This window comes from Dermacentor albipictus, chromosome 1, assembly GCF_038994185.2.
Source record: "Dermacentor albipictus isolate Rhodes 1998 colony chromosome 1, USDA_Dalb.pri_finalv2, whole genome shotgun sequence".
In the NCBI taxonomy this organism is placed as follows: domain Eukaryota; kingdom Metazoa; phylum Arthropoda; class Arachnida; order Ixodida; family Ixodidae; genus Dermacentor; species Dermacentor albipictus.
In genome coordinates, this window is record NC_091821.1 from 320909964 (window position 1) to 320931453 (window position 21490).

General features: G+C 47.4%; 1 protein-coding gene across 1 annotated transcript in view; it reads left to right on the forward strand.

Annotated features, from left to right (window-relative positions):
* The window catches only part of dnt (tyrosine-protein kinase Dnt), a 34517-nt gene extending 18758 nt beyond the window's left edge, over positions 1-15759 (forward strand). Inside the window, exons 5-11 of the mRNA XM_065453128.2 lie at positions 775-938; positions 1231-1329; positions 3899-3988; positions 4284-4459; positions 6814-6923; positions 8278-8574; positions 13392-15759. Of these exons, the coding sequence (XP_065309200.2) occupies positions 775-938; positions 1231-1329; positions 3899-3988; positions 4284-4459; positions 6814-6923; positions 8278-8574; positions 13392-13503 (1048 nt within the window). The 3' untranslated portion in view covers positions 13504-15759. The remainder of the gene's footprint in view (positions 1-774; positions 939-1230; positions 1330-3898; positions 3989-4283; positions 4460-6813; positions 6924-8277; positions 8575-13391) is intronic.
* The last annotated feature ends 5731 nt before the right edge of the window (positions 15760-21490 follow it).

Below are 21490 nucleotides of genomic sequence, written 5' to 3' on the forward strand. Positions count from 1 at the left end.
ATGGATGGATGGATGGATGGATGGATGGATGGATGGATGGATGGATGGATGCTGTGAGCGTCCCCTTTGGAACAGGGTGATGGGTTGCGCTACCAAGCTCTTGTTATTATATTGCCTAATGTCCTGCCTGTGTTAAAAACAAAAACAAAAAAAGGAAAAGGCGCGGAGGCGAGCGCAATCTGGTGTTGCAAGAAACCCAGCGGCACGTGCAGCAAGTCCATTACAACAGCTCTCGGAAACTCGGCAAAAGAGGCAAAGAAAAATTCGTTTTCAAGGTTGTTGGTTGGTTGATTCCGTCCGCTTTATTTCGTTATATTAAATGTAGAGAATAAATTATGAAGCGGCAACTCCGGTATAGCTACCCAAGAATGCGTTTATCATGCTTTGGGAGGCAGTTATTTGTGACACTACACCAAATGTTTCTTTTTTTCTTCCTTTTTAAGTTGCTAGAAAAATTCCTGTTGTAGAGTGGACAGTTCTACACCTTGAGGAAATTTAGCAAATAAACTGGGAATTTCAGAATGGTGGCTAACCGGAAGTGGAAACCGGGAATGGGCATCTCCTCGCAAAATCGAGCCACTCATTACGGGTTGTTCTCAACCTCTTTCCTATGTATACTATATAGCAAACACATTGCGTCGTTAAGGTCATCGTGCCGTTGAAGGTACACGGTTGACGATGCGAGGAAATGATTAATGCGGGCACTCGAGTCGCGTTTCTCATTTTGGTCTGTCTTATAGTGCTCAGAAATAGCGATGATGCCTGCTCTTCCAGCAGGGATGCCCCAATCGAGGAGCCCTCGTGGCAGACTTGGTCTTCATCACCCGACGGCCGGCCGCTCTCCTGCGGTCCTCCCTGGATGCTGGGTGCGCACCGGGACGACCTCGGCCCGCGCAGGGACCACTCGCCTCCTGCCGTGCGACCACAGTCGGGGTCTGGTCAGTGGCGATTCCGTGTTCGCTCTCGTGAAAGGACCGAGCGCACTAGTGAAAACATTACGCCAAAAAAGGAAAATAAGGACTTGAGAGAGAGAGTACGAAACGACAGGTTGAGCGCTGTTTTTTTTTTCTGTTTGAAAACGAGTTGCAACTGTTAAAAACGTCACTGTAATCGCTCTAGGCAACACTGATGTACGCATGCGCATTTGTGTTCCCGGTGAATTGCCGTTCCCGGTGAATTGCCATTCCCGGTGAATTGCCTCATTGAAGACGTGCCTTCTGATGTACACAGGTGGGGAGCCAGACACAGTTCATTCAGACTTCACCCAGAGGCTGGCGGAGATCCACGTGGACCGGAGAAAAGTAACGTTCCTGGAAAGGCTTCATCAGGGTGAGCCCCTCTTTTGCAATAAGCCTTCCAAATGTAAAGCTTCTCGGCCGGCTTTAGCAGATTACGATGATACGATGGGAACGCGCCATTACGGGCGCCTGCCTACTCTGACAGGATTGTGAGATAGAGAGAGAGTGAGAAACGAAAATAAGTAGGAGAGGCTAAGCAAGGACGTGCCCGACTGCCTAACCTACACTTGGTAGGGGGAGAGTGGAAGAACAGATAAGAAGGAGAGAGAAGTGAGTCATTTGCAGAATCAGTCGCAGAAGAAGGACCACTGCCAAAAGCCACTCGTATAGTCCTGTAGCCTTCAAGAAGTGCAGAAGGGCTTTTGTGACCTTTCGCTTGCAAGAATGCATAGGCTATGGTCCCACAATCTTTCCCTCCGAAAGCACTCTATTATCTCTAATAGGAATAGAGCACAGGCAGCGTGCCTCAACCAGAGCAGCTCAGGCAATCTCGAGCTCGCGCCTCCCGGGCGACTGGCGATGTGGCTGCGGCGCCGGGCATTCCTCTTCACTACATATCTAACAAATGCGTGAGAAGGTTACCGTATCAACCCACCAGCCCTTTGCCAGCGAGAAAGGGGTGGAGGTTTAGTGGGGGTTTTAGTCAAGTGTGCATGGTGTCCTGTTGTACAAGTTTGTACTGGTGCAGTGTGGATCGTTACCAGCTTGTTCAATTTCCAGTCCTAGTAACATAAGCTCATGCTTAAGCGAGGACTCTTTAGTGTTTCGTACTTGGGAATAAGCGTACACACGAAGCGCTGTGTTTCTGAATTTCCTGACTGTGTGCGGTCCATGTCGTGCATGCACTGGAATTTCCTCTTTCAGCACGACGCTTTCGTTCACTTCAGCGAATACATGTGCGAGCCTGCGTTATATTCGTAGACCCCCCCACTGCTCTTCTGTTAGCGTTTTGGGGTCTACAGTGCCATTTTTTCTGACACAACCCCATGCCATATGGCATAGAGTGTCTGGGACATTACAGTACGTGCACAAGTATGAATGCTGAGTAGATGAGATTCGGTGCAATGGGATACCGTGGACGTAGCTCTTTGTATTTCCTGAGGAAGGAAGGAAGGAAAAAGTGGAGAAGGAAAGGTAGGGAGGTTAACCAGTTGTATTTCCTGAGGGTTATCCTCTTCGCTAGTTAGGCTGGGGTGAGGGGGCGGGTGAGCTCTTCTGTATAGCCTGTAGTGTTCCAGAATATCGCTGTACTTTTTCGAGGCTTCATCCGTTCTCCTGGGCGCGTCCTGTGAGAAAGCTCGGTGAACGTTAACTCGAACGATGGCGTCGGCTGCCTCATCCCCCCGCAGCCCCGGAGTCCAAGCGATGCATACTTCTGGTAGGTTGTTCTTTGCCGTTTCCGTGAGGATTTATAGGGCGTGCCAGTGCTTGCCCACAGGTTGAGATGGACAAGGCTATTGCTGTTTCTTCTGCCGTATCTATTTCTCTTGTTAAGATGCTAGCTATCGTTCTCTCTTTACCATTGCTGTCGACGACGTGAATCGCGTGGGCCGGAGTTCCTGTATATTTTGTTGCCTCGGTGTATCGTGCGTCCGGATTTCGGCCATAGGGTTTTCGGAGAGTCTCTATTCTGGCTTTTCTTCGTCCTTCATGCTGGATTTGATGCATACTGCTTGGAATGGGTGCTACGGATATGTACTTCCAAATTGTTTCTGGGATTATCCTTTTCGCGTCGCGCAATTGCATAGCTTCAGCATATCCTAATCTTCTGAGTCTTGCTCTTCCTGTTTCATTAATCTTGAGACGTTCAAATTGGTTAACTTTGTGTGCTTCAACTAGCTCCTCCCAGGTATTGTGGAGACCTAAGGGGAGTCGTTGTTGTGTGGAGGAGCGTTCAGAGATCGCAATGGCAATCTTGAAGCATGCGACGTTGTACTTATTTCCCTTTTTCCCCGCGTCTGGCCAGTTTCAATTTATGAACTACATCTGTTCTTGTTTCACACGACAACGAATCTTCACAAAGTTTCATTAACTAATTTTCAGAGTCAGTGACTGTGGGAATCCTCAAAAGCGCATACATGGCAGCTTGTAGGGCATTTTGAATATGTCTTCTTTAGGCGAAAGGTTAAGATGTCACGGCAGTCGTCTTACAGAATTGATTCGAACACCTTCAAGTAGTGGGCGGCACCGGATAACTTGCCTGCATTTCCATGTTCGAAATCAACTGCGCCTTTCTGGTGTAAAGGAGTGTGAAGCAAAGGTAAGGTCTTGGCAGGCTGTTCTACAGAGGAAAGTGGGACTTGTACTGTTTAAGAAAGTTCCTGTTGAAAAGCAAAGGACACCAATCTCTTGCATGTCGAGTTGATCTTGTAGCATCTTCAGACATAACGACTGGCATGGAAATATCCAGCGACGGCGGAGTCGTCTCTGCGAGTGCAAGGAAAGCGATCGATTGCGGGGCCAACGAAAATTTTGACTTTCGGAGCGATGTTTGTGTTTATCAGATCTGGGAAGAGAAATATAGTTGGCTCGCATACTTGACGTTATTCCGCGGTGACGAATTAGTAAAAGCGGCTCGTATCTTTTCCCACACGGTGCAGGCACATTCGGCCAAATCTTCCACGGCCTCTTGGTAGAAGACTGGGCTGAAGTGGGCGCCGAACAAAATGTGCTCATCAAGACCGTCACCGGTGAGTGAAGGAATAATCAAAGGGTGTACTCATCTAGAAGATCAAGAGACAGATTATAAATTCCTTTCTCATGAATCTAGTAATAACAATGACAATCAAAGAAGCCGCGCTGTGTTTTCTAAAGCAAGCCGTGCCAAATCGTAAAACAATTCATATACTCATACACTATTAATCATTTCAACGATTGAATAACTTGAGCACAAAATTCTATAGGCAAATGTGGGACGAATTCATACATTTTCTGGGATCGTGCCCTGTCGCTGCACCACCGTTGCACCGCGCGTGTCGCTCGCAGGCGAGGCGTCGGCGGCGCAGGCCGCACTGGCGGTGCGCGAGGGCCTCTCCCTGCTGGGCATGAACCACGCCAACGTGCTGTCGGTGGTGGGAGCCGCATGCGACGGCCAGCCGCTGCTCCTCTACCCGTACATGAACGCCGGCAACCTCAAGCGATTCCTCAAGCAGGCCGACCAGGTATACCCGAGCTGAAGAAGGAAAAAAAAAAAACCTCCTTTCTCGCGTCTTTTTAATATTTTTTCTTTCTTTCTTTAACGGCGCTTGTTTGGATGCCTCCGGCGCGTTTTGCTGACTATACGCATGTCCTACCTCATTTGTTGATGCAATTGACAATGCAATAATGAAACCGTGGAGTCTCAAGAGGACATATATTAGCAGGTCTGTGGCTTGAGCAGGTTGTATACCCATATATTCCTGGCGTGATTAAACTTGAAGGGTAGATAATATTGATTGATTGATTGATTGATTGATTGATTGATTGATTGATTGATTGATTGATTGATTGATTGATTGATTGATTGATTGATTGATTGATTGATTGATTGATTGATTGATTGATCGATCGATCGATCGATCGATCGATTGATTGAAGAACGGATGACTCAATCAGCTGCAAAACATTTTAGCGCACAAAAAGAGGCAGGGACAACCTCAAGAAGACAACAGGCGCGCTAACAACACGGCACCTATGTTGTCTTTCTGACCTTGTTTCCAACTGTTATAGTTTCTTGCGCTAATTTTTTTTCTTATATTCGTGGATTACGAACTCGCAAAAGATACAACTTCTGAATGTACTCAGGCGCACCATTTTGCTAGTCAGAATGCCGGTTCACTGGGGCGAAGATCGTTTTCAGCGCGAGCAATGTTTATGCGCGGAAGTGTTCGACTATCAAATGTGCAATGTGCAGGGAACGGGGTATTTTGTACAATCTTCACTTCATGCCAGCACTCAACTTGGTGCTGACTCACGTTATTCCTATGGTGACCTTTGCTGTCCTGCATAAGTAACTACAGGTTTAGTGAACCAAATTATGTGGACGTCAGGTTTGGGAGACTTGTAATTAACTGCACAAAATATATATATATATTTTTGGAAGCACTTTTATAGATGATCTCCGCGCGTTTTGCCCGACGTTCGTATATAGCTATGTCATTCGCTACCGCTTCCGCGCGAGGTTTTCTTGCTCAGGAATCCAGGTCATACTGCTTCTATTTTTACTCGTAGCATTCTGAGGCGCGCGCGTCAGCTTTCTCACGAGTACGTCATTTCTTCCTTTCCAAAGAACAAATTAAACGAAGCGGGGATAATAAATAAGAGCGGGTGTAATAATACTCGAAGTCCCACTGTCCGTCCTATACGTACCTTTACCCAAAACACTCTGCTATCACGCCAAACTTGCCTGGCACGTCGATGGAAAGTGGGTAAATAGATACAATGCTGTAAACGGTGTCATTTACACGTGATGACGCCACACTCTGGGGCGGACCCTGCCAGCGTGCACGAGGAATTTTGAAGGTTTGTAGCCGCTATCGGTGGAAAATAGTAAGAAAACATAGCGGACAGAAAAAGAAAACCGAGTCTGTGCAGCGCAAGTGAACTGGACATTAAAACACACACACACACACAAATTACGTAGACGGGTTTCAAGAATACTTTACCAACTAGCCTGTGAACGGGATTTTTTGGAACAGAAGAAAACGAGCCGAAACGCAGCGTTGAAATTTGAGACCAGAAAATATGATTAGAGAAGCTGCGGGGGGCTGATGCGCATGTTTTCTTTCTTTTTTTTTTCTATTTGTACTCTTGCAGAAGAAATACAACGCAGGTTATCCACGTGCGACATTCTGTGCAGATGCCGCACGTAGAGCCGACTGCACGCATACCAGACAACACGATCTGTTAGTAGAAATCCGGTACCCAGGACTATAGGGGTAACGTTGGCCCAGCAGGCTGGAGCTTGACCAGCCGCGAAGAGGGGGCTCAGGCAGAGGCGAGGCGACGTAACGAATAACGAAACATGTAATTATACCCATCGCTACGTAATGAGCGATCAGTTCGACAAACTGCTCGACGAAAATCTAAAACAAACGCTCAAAGCACGTGCTTAAAGCTGTTTCTCGGTAGCCAGGGGCGCCTTACTACACTATAACATTCGCAGAAAAGGAATTTCAATGGACAGGGGCCGCTTTCTCGTGCGCTTCTCGGTGGGAACTTGTAAATTCAAACAAATCTAAAAGCTGTAGTCCCTCTGCCTGTTTGTCCACTCTTCTCCATGCTGCACAGTGAATTCTGTTGCATGTGCAGTATTTTATAGAGTTCTGACAACATTGTAAACGTGCTTGGACTGTTAGGCGCACTCGCTTTGTTCTTTCGTAATGAGAGGGTACGAATAATCGAGCCCACGGGTTATTGCAAATGTGACCGTAGCCGTTTAATTTCTTTTATTGCAACGTAACATACAAGTTTATTTCAGTGAATACAGCGTTTCTGGTAGAAGCAACCACTGAAGCGCGCTGGTGGCTTCGTGCAGGTGCTGGTCACTCAGGACCTGGTGGACATGGCCATCCAGGTGGCTGAAGGTTTGCAGTACCTGCACAAACGGGCCTTCGTGCACCGAGACGTGGGGACCCGGAACTGCGTGTACGTTTCGCGTTTCTTGCGCCAGTTGGCAAACTATTCACTCTTGAAACGTGACACACAGGAGGGAATGTAGGAGACCTGTGGTCACTTTTAAATTTTGCTTCTTCCAAGGTGACCTCAAAAAAAACTGCAAGTCAGCGCTCCCTGTCACCTGCCTTCCCGTGTGTGTGTGTCTGACGCGCGGTGACTTTTGAGCTCTGGCGCTCCCCTGCAGAGCACGTAGTTGCGGGCCTGAATTCCCGGTCGAGGCGGCCGCATTCTGATGAGGGTGAAGTGCGAGAACGCTCGTGTAAATAGTTATCTGCGCATGTTACGAAAAAGCCTGACGTGATCAAAATTTTTCGCCAGCTTTCACTGTTGCTTCTTTGATTCCATTCCAGGTGCATGGAACGTTAAAATCAATCAGTAGAACAAGCATGTGTGTCTCTGACGTTTAGAAATTCTCATCCGTTAAGGCACACTGAGGAAGGCTGCAGGGTCCGTCGATGTGTCACTTCTGGAGGCAATTTGAAATGCACAGCCATCAGATAATTTCGCCGTTTTGGCGTCAGATATTCGCTCCTGTCAACACTTTTCTGTCAATGCGTCGGAGCTATAACTACGCGACGTCAGTGAAGGTACACAAAGAAACAGCAAAATTAGATTGGTTTAATAAGCGATGTATATTTCTCGCAGTTTCGATTTGAATTTATATGGCTAAAATGATTGGTTATTACGGACGAAATGAAAACCGAAGCCTTTTTTTTTTTGCGCCCAAAGCACAGCGGCGTCTTATACAGGTACGTTACAGATTACAATAAGCATTTCCGCACGTTGCGTCTGTATTTGTTCAAGAAAGGCTATCAAAACTTATTAGGTTGTATCTTTGGTTTCCTTAGAATGCAACGTGAACGTTGTTTGTCGATAGGCTTTCTGTTCAAATCTAATGACTTCACGAAAAACCAGCGCGGGGAGCTTGAAGCACGCCTTACGTCCTTGCGTCTTTTCTGGCTTACCAGGACTCAGCTCACCGTGATGCTCACATCTGTGGTATTCCGACAGAGTAACGCACAAAGCGAGTTTATATATTGCACTCCAGCCTGGACCCACTCGCTGGTATTTTGCGACCACCGCTCTTCTCCCGCCAAACATATCGTGCGTTGGCAGTGGCCGGCCTCGCCTCGAACCCTCGCGGAGGCGAAGTTAAATCATTCCAGGAAAGCGTATTAACGACAAAAACGCGAAAACGTGCGTTTTGTCGGGGGCTGCTAGTATTTGACCTCAATTCCGCGCTCACTCACCGCTCTTTACGAGAGGCCACTCACCATCACTTCCATCTATTCTTTAACCGACCAAGCGTAAACGTTGACCGCAGTGTGGACGACCGGCTGCACGTGAAGCTGACCGACAACGCCCTGTCGCGGGACCTGTTTCCGGACGACTACCACTGCCTGGGCGACGGGGAGAACCGGCCCATCAAGTGGCTCGCACTGGAGAGCCTCGAGCGCGGCCTCTTCTCGCCCTCCTCCGACATCTGGATGTTCGGCGTGGCGCTGTGGGAGCTCATGACGCTGGCCCAGCAGCCGTACGCCGAGCTCGACCCGTTCGAGGTGGGCGAGCAGCTGGAGCAAGGGTACCGGCTCGCGCAGCCCATCAACTGCCCCGACCCACTGTGAGTAGAGCTCTGACGGCGCTGTCGCGTCCTCTTTGTATAGAGACGGGCACTCTTCCATGAACTCTTGCGGCGGTGACCTTTAGAGAGATAATTTTTTTTTCTTCACGCGTATGGGTGGCAGCCACGCTGATCATTAAACCATCATTTCTCTAAAACAGCGGCAGCGTTCGAACCAGACACTCAGATTAAACTTCAATTTATATTTATTGATTTACCACCTGTTAGCTGTGCCTTTCCGGTATATAATTAATGTGTGCCTCTACGATGTAGAGTTCTCGGATCAAGCGCGACGCAAAGTTTGCCGCGCCGCTCACGTTACGCCACGCGCTGCGCGCACGACCAGTGAGCGCAAAAGAAAAATAAGTATGTCGCTTTTTTTTTCTGTGCAACAGGAAAGTCAGAAACATCTCTTATTGGTTGTCAGTAAAGTTACTACACGTCTCAGTACTCGTACTGTGTGCTCTGACTGGAGACAGCGCGTTCGCGGAACGCGTACTGTGTCCCGCTACAGTAGCCCCGTTCTACTTTTATACATTTCACCGCATAACATCGCTGTACAAAGGCGAAGCTTATTAAAAGAAAAAGCAGCCCTTATGCATTGCATGTTAGACCTTTGTCTCGCGCGTACTTCTCAACGCATGCCTCGATCTGAGGCGAACTGAGTCAGACCCATACTGCCTGCGCAAATGGATTAGATTTAAATCTAACTTGGCTAGCTACCGAGAGAATAACGGCTATGACGATGCGGCTGAGTGGCATGACATGGTTTTTAAGCGAAGCTTTCTTAGCCAACCATCCCGTCGGTTCGCAGTGTCGGTCGGCTAGGATATTCTTCCTCACTCATAAAAAGAACAGTAAGAAAAGCGTGTCCATCGGTGCGATTCGAACATCGGCCTCCTAGCGCAGCAGCCCCGATGCTCTAACCATTAGGCCACAGCTGCACGTTTCTTATTTGCTTATTACGTGGAATTAAAATATCCTACAAAAAGCAGAGAAGAACTCAAATTGAAGGTGACTCCAAAAACTCACTTAGAAATAAGGGAAGCAAATGCAAGCGTTCAATAAAGGCATCCAGTGTCGCAGTGATTCTTGAGCGGCATGCACACTACGAATGTAGGTAGCAGATTCCCGAAAGGACGATCGAGTGCTCCAAGGTGGTTCAGCTTGCCTGTCGCACATTCTGTAGCACCAAAGGTTATACAGGCCGAGTAATATGAACACGTCATATGGTGGGTCATAGGAACATTTGAAATGAATTAAGGAAACGAATTGTGTGTGGTGTGATATCTAAATATATTTTTGTGTATTCTTCTGGGACATTCTCAATAGGCCACAATCGCACGCCATCTAGCTCTTTCTGATGATCGCTGCGTCTTGATTATGATGATGATTTCTATGCTATGGCACATATACACAACGGGGGATCGACCAAGAAACAGTTGGTACATTTAAAATAAATAGGAAAGAAATGAAGAAATACAAGACGCGCGCGCGCCAATTTCCTTTACGCCAAAAACGCAAGAATGAAATGGACAAATTTGTAGCATTTCCCTAACCATTTGGGAAAGCTTCGCTTCACATAGATTCGAAAATGCGCGTTGGGCCTGCATAATTACATTTGATGCGAAAGCTTCAAATGCTCGATTGAGCGAAAAAAACGGCTGTCTCTGTAGCAGCGAAACTTCCCATTGGCGGTACAGCCCTGTTCTCGCGCTTGCTGACTTGGGCCTCGATGGAGCAGAGCGGGTGAGCGTGACTGTGAAGGGGAAGAGGCGCTATTTTCTTCGGCCGTTTCAGCGGTGCTGACTGGCACAGTGGCACGGTGTGCCGCTTTTGCCAGGGCGTCAGCCTCCTCCTTGCCCTGGATGCCTGCGTGAGAGGAGAGCCACTGTAGCAACTAATGGCAACAGCTTCGAGCCACCCGAAACAAGGGCCCGAAAGCTTGCGCGGATGAAAGGGAATGCCTGCTGCCGCGGTGTTGCGCGAGGGCAGAGGGAATCTCCGGGACGCCACGTTGTCCTCGCTCCATAGCTCTCGAAAGCCTATGCTATCCGCGCGCCCCTCGTCCGCTCAAGCTCTCGCAACTTGCTCACTGTGACCTCACTATGGGGACAGATGGCAGGGAGCACTCAGTTGTTCATAAAAGAAAAGAGTTATATAAAAAAAATTGCGTGGTTTTCTGATTATGAGGCACGCTGTAGTGGAGGACTCCGGAAATTTTGACCAGCTGGGGCTCTTTAACGTGCACGTAAATCTGAGTACACGGGTGTTTTCGCATTTCGCCCCCATCGAAATGCGGCCACTGTGGAAGGAGCTATATTTAACTCTAAAGCGAAACAGAAATCATACAGACAGCACGCGTGAACGCCCCCCTCCCTCCCCCCCCCCTCATTTTCATGGGAAAGACCGAAACCTTCGAGGAGGCCGCGAAATAGGAACGTTATGCAGTGCTGTCCTTGTTCGGACGAAGAGATGTCGATAAATTAAATTAGGACCTTTATTTACGTTCTTTTTCGTTAATAAGCGTTATTTATTTCCTGATGCACGGAAAAAGCGGTTTACAAAAACGTACTGCAAGTTTACTTTGTAGTACTGCTTCCTTTTGTACCTCTAACATTCGCCATTGTTTAATGTAGCATGTTTCGTCTATGTTGTTAAAATTCATCTCGGCCATCCTACTTCCACCTTAACACGAAGTCGGACTCGATAATGCATACCTCTGCAAGCGACACGACAGTAGACAAGCAGAAAAAAGAAGGGCTCGTTAAGAGGAGAAGATTAATGGGCGTTGAAACTAAATAAAGCCAGCCTCGCATTTTCTTTAAAAGCATGAAAACAAGCTTCGTGCTCTGTTTGCAAGAGCTTTCGCGGACAAGGAACGCGCGGAGAACATAGGCTTTCGAGAGCTAGAGCGAGGGCGACTTGGCGTCACGGAGATGCCCTCACGCAATACCGCGGCAGCAGGCATTCCCGTTCATCCGCGCAAGCTCTCGGGCCCGACTCCGGCGCGGCCTATTCAAATACATGTAAAACGCGAAAACGCTTTTCTGAGATAACCCCTGGACAGATTTTAATGAAATTTGTTGAAATTGAGAGAGAAAGTTAAATTCTAGTGACTGTTCGAAGCGGAGTTTCGATTTAGGAACTGCATTTTGTTGGAAAAATTTTCAAAAATTTTAAGGTTTGAAAAATTAGAAGCACGAACTTTACAAATTAATAGCTCTCCGTCAAGAACAGATATCGCGGTTCTGTAAACGGCATTCATTAGATTATTCAAAACGAACAAATTCCATATGTCAAATTATATATTACGTGAATTTGCTACGTTGTGTACAGAGGTTCTGCAAAAGTTGTATTTCCATATTACTAATTTTTTAGATTCATGTTTAACACATCAATTTTGTGCGCTTTAGATGTACTATCAAATGCAATTCACAGAATTATCATTTTTTTCTTTCATCGCTAGACAGTTGTGAACTTAATAGTTTAGTTTTCTAAAAATTTTCGATTTCCGCCAATATTTCATTAAAATTGACGATTTAAATGAAAAATTCAAAACCAACAGTCACTAGATTTTATTTTTTTTCTTTTAAGTGCATTAAACCTCGTCAAATTTGGTGCAGTAGTTACCGAGAAAAGCGAATTCTCCTTTTACATGTATTTATACAGGAGCACCCGATCTAAAGCTTCCTCTTGAAGCGAAATCGAAACGCGTCAAGCGTCTCAGCGCGCTCGGTTGCCCAGGAGTAGTTGATAAGTCTAAGTACCGCTCCTCAGCGGCGTTCAAGTGAACATTAATGCTTTCGCATTCACAAGTCGTAAGAAGTGCTTATGTGTCCTCGGATTGTCTTTTTTTCCCCCTCGGTGGAATCGGAGCAGTTGTTTGGGAGATTTATGGCCGTATCCGTACAATAAAAGGAACAGTCCTAATTCGGGAGCCTCCCGGACACATCGGGAGAGTTGGCAGGTACGCGCAATACCATGCGTTGACTTTTTTTCACTCTTTTCCTGTAAAGAGTACTCTACAAAAAATTGCTGAGCTACGAGGTGAAGCACGCGTAACACGCAAACGCGCTTGATTGTGCAACCTTGGTTTTTCAAGCGAAGCTTGCATTGGCTCACAACTTTCCGTGGCGTTGTCGTGGTCACGCAAAAAACCCGGTTGCTTCCAGAGCAGAGCAGCTGCGGGAAAGGGCGGTTTCATGAGTTGACGGATGCGCCGGCGCCGGAGCGTGCGTCATTAACAAGGATTCCAGATGCATAGAAGTGTGCGATTTGGAATCTACTGAAGCAGCCTAATTGTGGACGTGTAGTGTACGGTGTGAACCAGCTAAAAAGTCGTTTCGGAAATGAGCCGTCGTAAATATGACGAGAACAAATTAATACAACAGCTTATATATTTACCTAGCAAGTGACTCCGTATAGCGTGGAACTGCGTTAACCATTTCTGAACGATCGTATCAAACATATGAATTAAAATACGAAGGTGAAACTTCGCACACGTGTAAACCCTGTGCACTGCAAGTCTTGATAAGCACCTCGTTGAATTAGAAGTAATAAGAGCCGGCGTCATAGCAACAGCGCGGGGGAGAACGCGACGTCACTTGATAATATTTGAACAACGCATATGTGTTCGATCCACGGCGCAGGACTTCATCGGACGTTCTTCGCTTTGAGAATGCTGCAAGGGGAGAGCATATAAGTCTGAATAGCCCAACTTCATTGAGAGGCGTAGGTGTCTCTCGCCTAGGTGCTGCGAGAAGGACTGCATGTGAATCGAGATGTGTGAGCCTTTCCGACGACCGCTGTTGCAGGTACCTGGTGATGGACACTTGCTGGCGCGCTGACCCGGAGCAGAGGCCCTCGTCGGCAGTCCTGCTGCGCCTGCTGGCGGATCTGTACGCGGCCCTGAACCGCTTCATCTAGGCTGCTCCAGCCACCCAGACAATCAGACCGGCCCTCCATCATTGCACTGCCTCCTGGGGCGCGCGCCAACTACGGTTACAGGTCTCCACCTGTGGCGTTGCCGTAGAGCGCTGTCCCACTCCGGCCCACCAGAGTGCAGAAGTATAACCGCTCCACGTGTTAAGCGGGCATATCGCCGCGGCTTCTGTCGATTCAGGGACCAGGTCATCCGCACGTACAGACCCCATCAACTACTCCGAATGGTCGGCGTACAAGCCGCTCTCACTCAAAAAACCGCTTTTGTGAGAAGCGTTTTGCAAACCTGGCTCCAGTCAATGTCGGGCCCGTGTAGATCGAGCCGTGAGCGAAGAAGACAGCTCGTTGTGTTACTTTGGCTGTGAAAACCGTGGAGTCGTACACCGAACGTATACGTCCTGCGCTGTGCCTTGACCGCCCTCGAGCTTAATTAATCCCGCTTAGTGTTGCCGCGGGACTGGGCGGCAAGCCGTGGTGTATTGGGGCGCCTGCACCACGTGGTGACTGTGTGGCCGATTGTTGGATGAACTTATTCGAGGTGTGTAAAGGGTTTCTGAAACGGTCGCTAGAAAGCACTGGTGCCGCAGCGACAGTGGTCACGTGCTTGGAGAATGGCACTCGTCCATTGTGTTTTCATGTAGCCACTGCTGAGGCATCCGCGTGCGTGGCCGAGCTGCCTCGGAGGCTCGTTAAGAAGTGCTGCTCGCTTGATGGGGCTTTCGGTTAAAGTGGTCACATTGTCGGGCGTGGTATCAGGCAGTAAATGTTGCAATTCGATCTGCATGCAAGGCTTGATTCAAAAGGAACCTGTCGTCTTGCTGCGAAAATGAAAGCGTGAAACGCGTGTTATCTACGAAGAAAAAAAATGTTTCACTGTGTACTCAAGCTGTGTGTTGCTCTCGTACGCACGCCTTTCACACGACCGTTTCAGGACGCCCTAGCGGAGAATGCGCCTTCGCTGGAACGCCTAAAATACCGGTAGCGGTGCTAGCTCGCTGTTGGTGTCATGTATTTGTCCGCGACTTTCGTACTGGTGAAATTGACAAGATGTCTCGCAGCATGTTAATAAGTGAAGAAGAACGGCAGATTGGGCGAGTTGTTAGTTTTGCATAATGTTTAAAAAAAACAGCTCTAAAAACGGACATCGGACAACGGAAAGAGACACACACGGCACTGACTTACAACTGCGTTTATTGGAAAAAAACACGATGGCTTTTTAACCCTTTGAGGGTCGATTTCTTTCGCCACATGCGACCACTCAGGATCGATTTTTTTTATTGCACATTTAAATTCTTCAGAGGGAGCTATTTCGAAAAAAAATTACTGTAATTTTTCTAGGGTGACCGTTAAGTGAGAAAAAAATGTTTGGCGTTGGCATATATGGACTGTTTATTCAAGAAAAACAATAAAAATAGCAAATAAAGTTATAAGATTTTCAAAAAATTGGCGCATTGTTATACACAATGTGCACACGAGAAAAATACACAAGAAGAATGCGCACACGAAAATTTTTTGCAAGTCTCAAATGTTCCTTTTGCACTAATACTTCTTCAGCGTGTGGTATTTCTTGAAGCATGGCTCCACGCAGAGCGGTTTGTTGCACTCAGCGCGCATGTACCTTGTATGGTATGAAGGACTTTATTTAGGTCCTGAGGGATCAGTCTGTCCTCGCGATGTTTTTCTGCCGAGTGGTGTTGGCGCAGACATGGCACCTCCTCTGGGTACTGCTTCCCTGAGCAGACGTGGGAGGCAACTTCGGAATAAAGGGCCAAAAAAGGAAACGCATGCACGGCGGCATCCTTCGTATGCGGACCCCTGTGAGCAACAACCGAGCGGGTAACAGGCGGTCACCCTTTGAGTGACAAGAACGAAATAGCCATCAGTTTTGCGAGCAAAAGAAGCCGAAACCGCGTGCGGAACAAAACCGAAACTAACCGCCGCGCGCCCGCGAGCGCGCCAATGCGCGAGCGGTAGCAGACGCGCCGGAGCAAGAAAAAAGTATAGAACGAAAACTGAAAGAGAGAGACGCGAGAAAAAAATTTCATGTATTCCCACATAGTAGCACCACATGCCAGGCAAGAAAAAGTTAGGAAATTAGCGCGCGTTTTAAACGTACAGACGGCGCCGTAAATATACGGCATCGACCATTTTCGGACCTGTTCGCAGCGCCGTATATTTACGGCATCGACCCTCAATGGGTTAAAGCCTTACATCAAACTTGTGCGCATGCTCCATGTGGATAAGAACACTTGTCATTCCCAACACATGTCTCGTGGTCGCGGGTGAGAGTACCCCGACCACGAGGCATGTATTGGGAATGACAAGTGTTTTTTTTTCTTTTTTTTTTTTCAATAAACGCAGTTGTAAGTCAGCGCCGTGTGTTTCCCTTTCTGTTTTCCGATGTCCGTTTTTAGGGCTGTTTTTTTTTAACATTATAATAAGTGAGTGCTGTGCGTCCGCAAAACTCGAGTGGCCCAGACAGCGCAAAAAGAAAAGGGGAGAGCTACGTAAGGGAAAGGGGGGGGAGAGCTACGTAAGGTGCGCTATACTATGACCACAGATCAGGGTTTGCTGACTGAGGCAACAGCAAAAGCGCGTTTTCTAAGTAGGCGTAGAGCAGAGAATCTCTGCAGAGCAGGGAACCGATGGCGCGAGTGGCATAACTGACAGACTTCTGGTGTCGTGAAACGGCGGCTTGCCAAATTTTCGCGGCAGCCGAGTCGACGAATGGCAAAACTGCACCGAGACATGCAAGTCTCTCTTGCCTCAGAACTGCGAGAAGGACTGCATGTGAATCGCCATAAAGTGACACCAGCATTCGGAGCGCCACATGTCACCCGAAGCTTCTGTGACGTTGTCGAGCCTTGCGTGTTACTGTGATAACGAGGGAAGCGGTTTTCCTGCACATTACAGAAATTACGTTCTCTCTACGCGCGTCTCTTGTTCCTTTCGCGCTTCTTTCTGCGGGAAGAAATTTGCGATTACTGTGCGTTTTGGTCATATCAGATGATTTAGCCAGCGAAAATAAAAATACCTGCTAACGGATTTCTCGGGAGGGTACTTGAGAATAAGCATCCTCTACCAGGCCGCGAGGGAAGGGATAATTTGAGCAAGTACAGTGTGCCTTTACTTAGTTTACTTTGGACACCAAAAAGGAGCAACGGGGACACCATAGCTGGAAACTGGACTGATCCCTGGTTGAGGCATTGCCAGTCTCCGTTGCCGGAGCGATCGCGGACAGACGGTCTCGTATATGAACCCCCCCGTCACGCCTCCGCCTCGGCAGCCCTAGCCCACAGACTGCCTTGGTTGCAGTGTCGATCACCCCGCAGCCCTTCGGGTGCCCTGAAGATCTGCGCCACCCACTTTATTGTAGTCAAACTTCATTATAACGAAACGTGGTTTAACAAAATAATGGATATGATGAAGCAAGTGAACTACCCCTTGAAATCCGGATCTAGATTTTTGCCGCTCATGCAATAATGGATATAACGAAGTAATGCATATAGCGAAGGAATTTTGGCTCCCCCTTCATCTTTGTTATAACGAGGTATTACGTAATCTCAAGTGCTGTCCTGATGCCACCATTCACCGGTATTTTTTTATTTTCGTAGGAACAAATGGCACAGTAAACGTAAATTCCTTCTCGCGGAAAGAAATGTGAAAGTAAGAATAGGCACGCGCAGAGGTAGGGGGGAGGTCGGTATTCCTGTGACTTAAACCACTCCCGATAAAGACTTGGCCGGGAGCCGCAGCGTCGGTTGCCGTGACATCTTGTAAGCTTTTGTTCAGCCACAGCATGTTGAAACCGCAATTTAATTGCAGGGTAGTAGAACACGAGCGAAAGTTATCGCATTAAGATTACGCATGTGTCAAAGCATCCTTTATGACAAGTATACGTAACCCGGCCGTACGTATTCGCTCACTTTTGTTGACAACTCGCGTCGCTCATCCCTTTGGCTCCGTGCTACTTCTCGGCGTGAGGGCATCGTGGACGTCAAGTTCGCTTGCCGCATCGCTGCGCATAGTCGTCGCTCACGAACAGGTACTTCTTCGTTTTCGTCGTTGTGATTGTGGTCACTTCGAGTATTTTTCAAAGGGCCTGCGAAGCTTGCGCTTTTACAACTTTCGCGCTCATTGCAGTTTCGGGATTTGTCAAAAAGTTGAGGTGGCATTCCTAGAACCCGGCATTACGGGTTCGCGATGTCTTCAACAGACAGCAAGGCCAAACAGTTGATGTTTATTATTAAGATGTAATAACAATAATAATAAAGGCGCTTTCTCAACTTTCTTCACTGGCTCGTTTTCACCGGAACCTCGTGTGGGGAAGTACAGGTTCCCACTGTGAGTCGCTCTCTTCTGAGGACGGCCGTTTATGCTCGTACCACCAGTTTGATGGGACACCAAAATAAAACGGTCAATCTGATTATGCTCGTGAAATATTACTTCAATACTATATTAAAATTTCCAAGGCTGAAGGAGGCTGATTAGTAGCAAATAAAGTTATACGAATGTATTAATTTTTTGAATTTGGCATCCGAACCGCAGTCCGCGTACGTTAACGTAACGAGATAGCTTTTAAAGCATATTAGGGGTTTGGCATGTTTTTACGCAGAAAAAAAGTTTTAATGCTCGCTATGTCGAGTATTTCGTTTCTTTGGGATACAATTCAAACAGATTGTTCATTGACAAATCACGATGGTCAGTTACAAGTCAAGAATGTAGAAAAAGACTCCTCTAAAAAACTAAGAGAGCGTGATGCGTAGGCCAGTTATTACTCTGCGCTTCAAGAAATAACTCACGAATGTCACGGGCGCGAAGAGGATCGAGGAGCCTTATGGCGTGTTCAGAAACATGAGCGCGCCGTGTGAACAGCCAAAAATCTTTAATTGTAGAGACAAAGAAGAGGGCTCGCTGTGCACCGTTTGAAAATGGGATAATGAAAAGGGTTTCCCTGACATCGTGCTCATGTATAAAAAAAGAATAAACATTTGATGGTTCGAAAGTGTTTTTTCTCAACAACACTTCCTCTCCCCCCCCCCCCCACCCCTTTTACGCCTATATGCGAGAGCACACCACTGTCGAGATATACCAGGAAAGACTGAATGGACAGATTGATCCCTTCGCAGACCTGTCACTCACCTGACGCACAAAAAGCTCCCCCAGCAGGACAAACGGTTTCACAAGGAAGCGTCCGAGGAGAGCGGAAGTGGTGACATGGATGCAAAGGACAAGAAAGCAGAGGTGGAATATATAAACAATTGTTTTTTTAATGTTTTATGTGGCAAAACCAGGATCTGATTATGAAGCACGCCGTGGTGGATGACTCCGGATTAATTTTGAACACTTGGCGTTCTTTAACGTACACCTAAATTTAAGTACATTAGCGTTTTTTGCATTTGACACCCTCGAAACACGGCAAGCGCAACGCCATAGCCGCTTGGACAACCGCGGCGAGCAACTATATAAACAAGACGAGTTCATATAGTACATGCGCACACACTTCCTTTCGAAGGACATTTGTCGCTGCGTTCTTGACCTTTCGCCGACTATAGTGTGGTCCCTTATAATGCTGACAAAATTCACGAGGTCACGTGGAGCTAATGTGGGAAAATGAAGGTAGAGTCGCCACCTGTCTCATTCTTGCATGTTATCTAGCGCACCTGCATACGGTAACATTTTTCAGCATTAGACAACTAGCTCAATATGTTTATTTAGTGTCTCGCAACATTGTGGAAATGAGCGACACACAAGTTGACGAGCCAAGCGTTAGGTAACCACTTTCTCGAACAACGCATTTTGCTCAAGTCTCGCTCGTGCATTCCGTCTTCATCTGGAATATATCTTAAACTGCGTCTTATACCCTCTGGGATAAGTGCCCTGCATCTGTTGCCTTTTCGGGCGACACTATTTTCTAAAATATCGTATGCAAGGCTCGCGTCAGCAATGGCGGCCAAGTGAAACACCGAATCGTGAATTCACACGAGGTTTGCCGATTCAAAACAAATCACTAAGGTACACATTGGCACGGATAAGCCGTCGACCCCGTAAGAAAAAGAATCAAGATCTCCGTCACCCCATGTCATTCACCAAGCGCGGGCGGATAAGTGTATTGTCATATGCACACAAAAGCATCTTGCTAATATTGCGCAAGAATGGTGATTGAAAGTGACCGACTTCTTCGACTTTTAATTTTTTGTATTAAATGAAGATCCCGGACTTCGAAACGCTAAAGATATGCCGAAAAACGTTACAGCATCCTAAATTATTTATTATCGTATTTTTTCTACAGCCAGTCTCGGTGTAGTAAAAAAAAAAGATTAAATTATGGGGTAAAAATGGGGTGACAAAGCCAAGATCCGGTTATAGGGCACACCGTAGTCAGGGACTCCGGAATAATTTGGACCGCCTGGGGCTCGTCAACGTGAACCTAAATCAAATCTAATCTAATCTAAACCTAATCTTGTTTTCGCATTTCGCCCCCATCAAAATGCGGCCGCCGTGGCCGCGATATGATCCAGCGACCTCGTGCTTATCGTCTTTCGGAATCTGCAATTGAACCTTTGAACCTTCCATCGGCGGAGCAGGGAGTTTTTGGCCTCGATCAGGTGGGCGAGTCTGCTGTAGATTCACTCGACGTCGAGATCGGTTTCCACTTCCTTGGTGGCCGCGGAAGCGTCGTTGCGGATGCCTTCGCACCATTCTTCGAGGGTGGCGGGTGCCCTGGCGCTCCCGGGTTCCTTCCGAATCTTGCGAAAATGGTCCCAGTCAATGAACGTGAATTCCCTAACCTTACTCCGAAACACTTTGAAGTTGTTCTCGAGAATGCATTGGTCGCTGCCGAACTCCATGGCGGAGTTCTCCAAGACCATGTCCTCGACGTTCCAGACGAAGGCGAGGTCGGGTGTCGAGTTCCGGCTGACGGGGTTGCCGATGCGCGTGGGAAAATCCTTGTCAGTGACCAGAGTGAGGTTCATCTCGTTGGCGTCTTGCCAAAGGTTGCTAGGTGGAGCCTTCGTCTTCAAGAATTTGATGTAACAATCGTCTACAAGTCCGGTCGGGGGTATACTGCACCTTAACCAGCACCAATGCTTGGAAGATAGGGACCTGTAGAATCGCCTAGATTTCTCGAATTCGGTCCTTACAAAAGCCGATGAGTCACCGGACTTTTTGAGCAACATCTTGTGCACAGATGAAGCCAATTTCCACAGAAACGCTCAGGTAAATTTACATAATGCACACTATTGGAGTGACTACAATGCATAATGGGTAAAGCGCAATCGACACCAGTACCAGTGGTCGTTCAATGAGGGGTACGGAATTTGCGCCGGTTCTATATAATCAGTCCCATCTTCTTCGATCACGCACTGACTGGACAGCGTTACGTGGACGAAATCCTTGAAGGAGTGGTGGATGAGTTTCTCAGCGAAGTCCCACAGTCAAGTCTTCCACTTCTGTAGTATCAGCAAGATGGAGCACCAGCACAGTGCACCAGCCGAGCGCGAAATTGGCTGGATGCGATTTTTGATGCGCAATAGATAGGAAGGCATGGCCTGTAAATTGGCCCGCTAGGTCACCTGACCTCTCCCCCTTCGCTTTCTTTCTTTGTGGTTATGTGAAACATCAGATTAGCTCAATACAAGGATAACGGATGTCTGCGGTAGAATTCGAGCGTCGGTCATCAATAATGCCACTGAAGATGTCATAAAGCGGGCTCAGTACAGCGTAGCTGCAGAAGGAGACATATTCGAACGCGTCCTCTAGGCAGCAGCTGGTGTTCAACGGCGCTTACGAATTCACAGATAATAAGGACACACTGAAATCTGATGTTTCTTTTTTTTTTTGTGCAGGCGTCCCGATTGTGAATTGGGCTCATTTATAAGTGGTTTACTTTCTTGAACGCATCGGTTTTGCCTTTTCTCAACACGTGGGCCGCTTCCCGGTCTCTTTATTTCGCTTTTATTTTATGCCA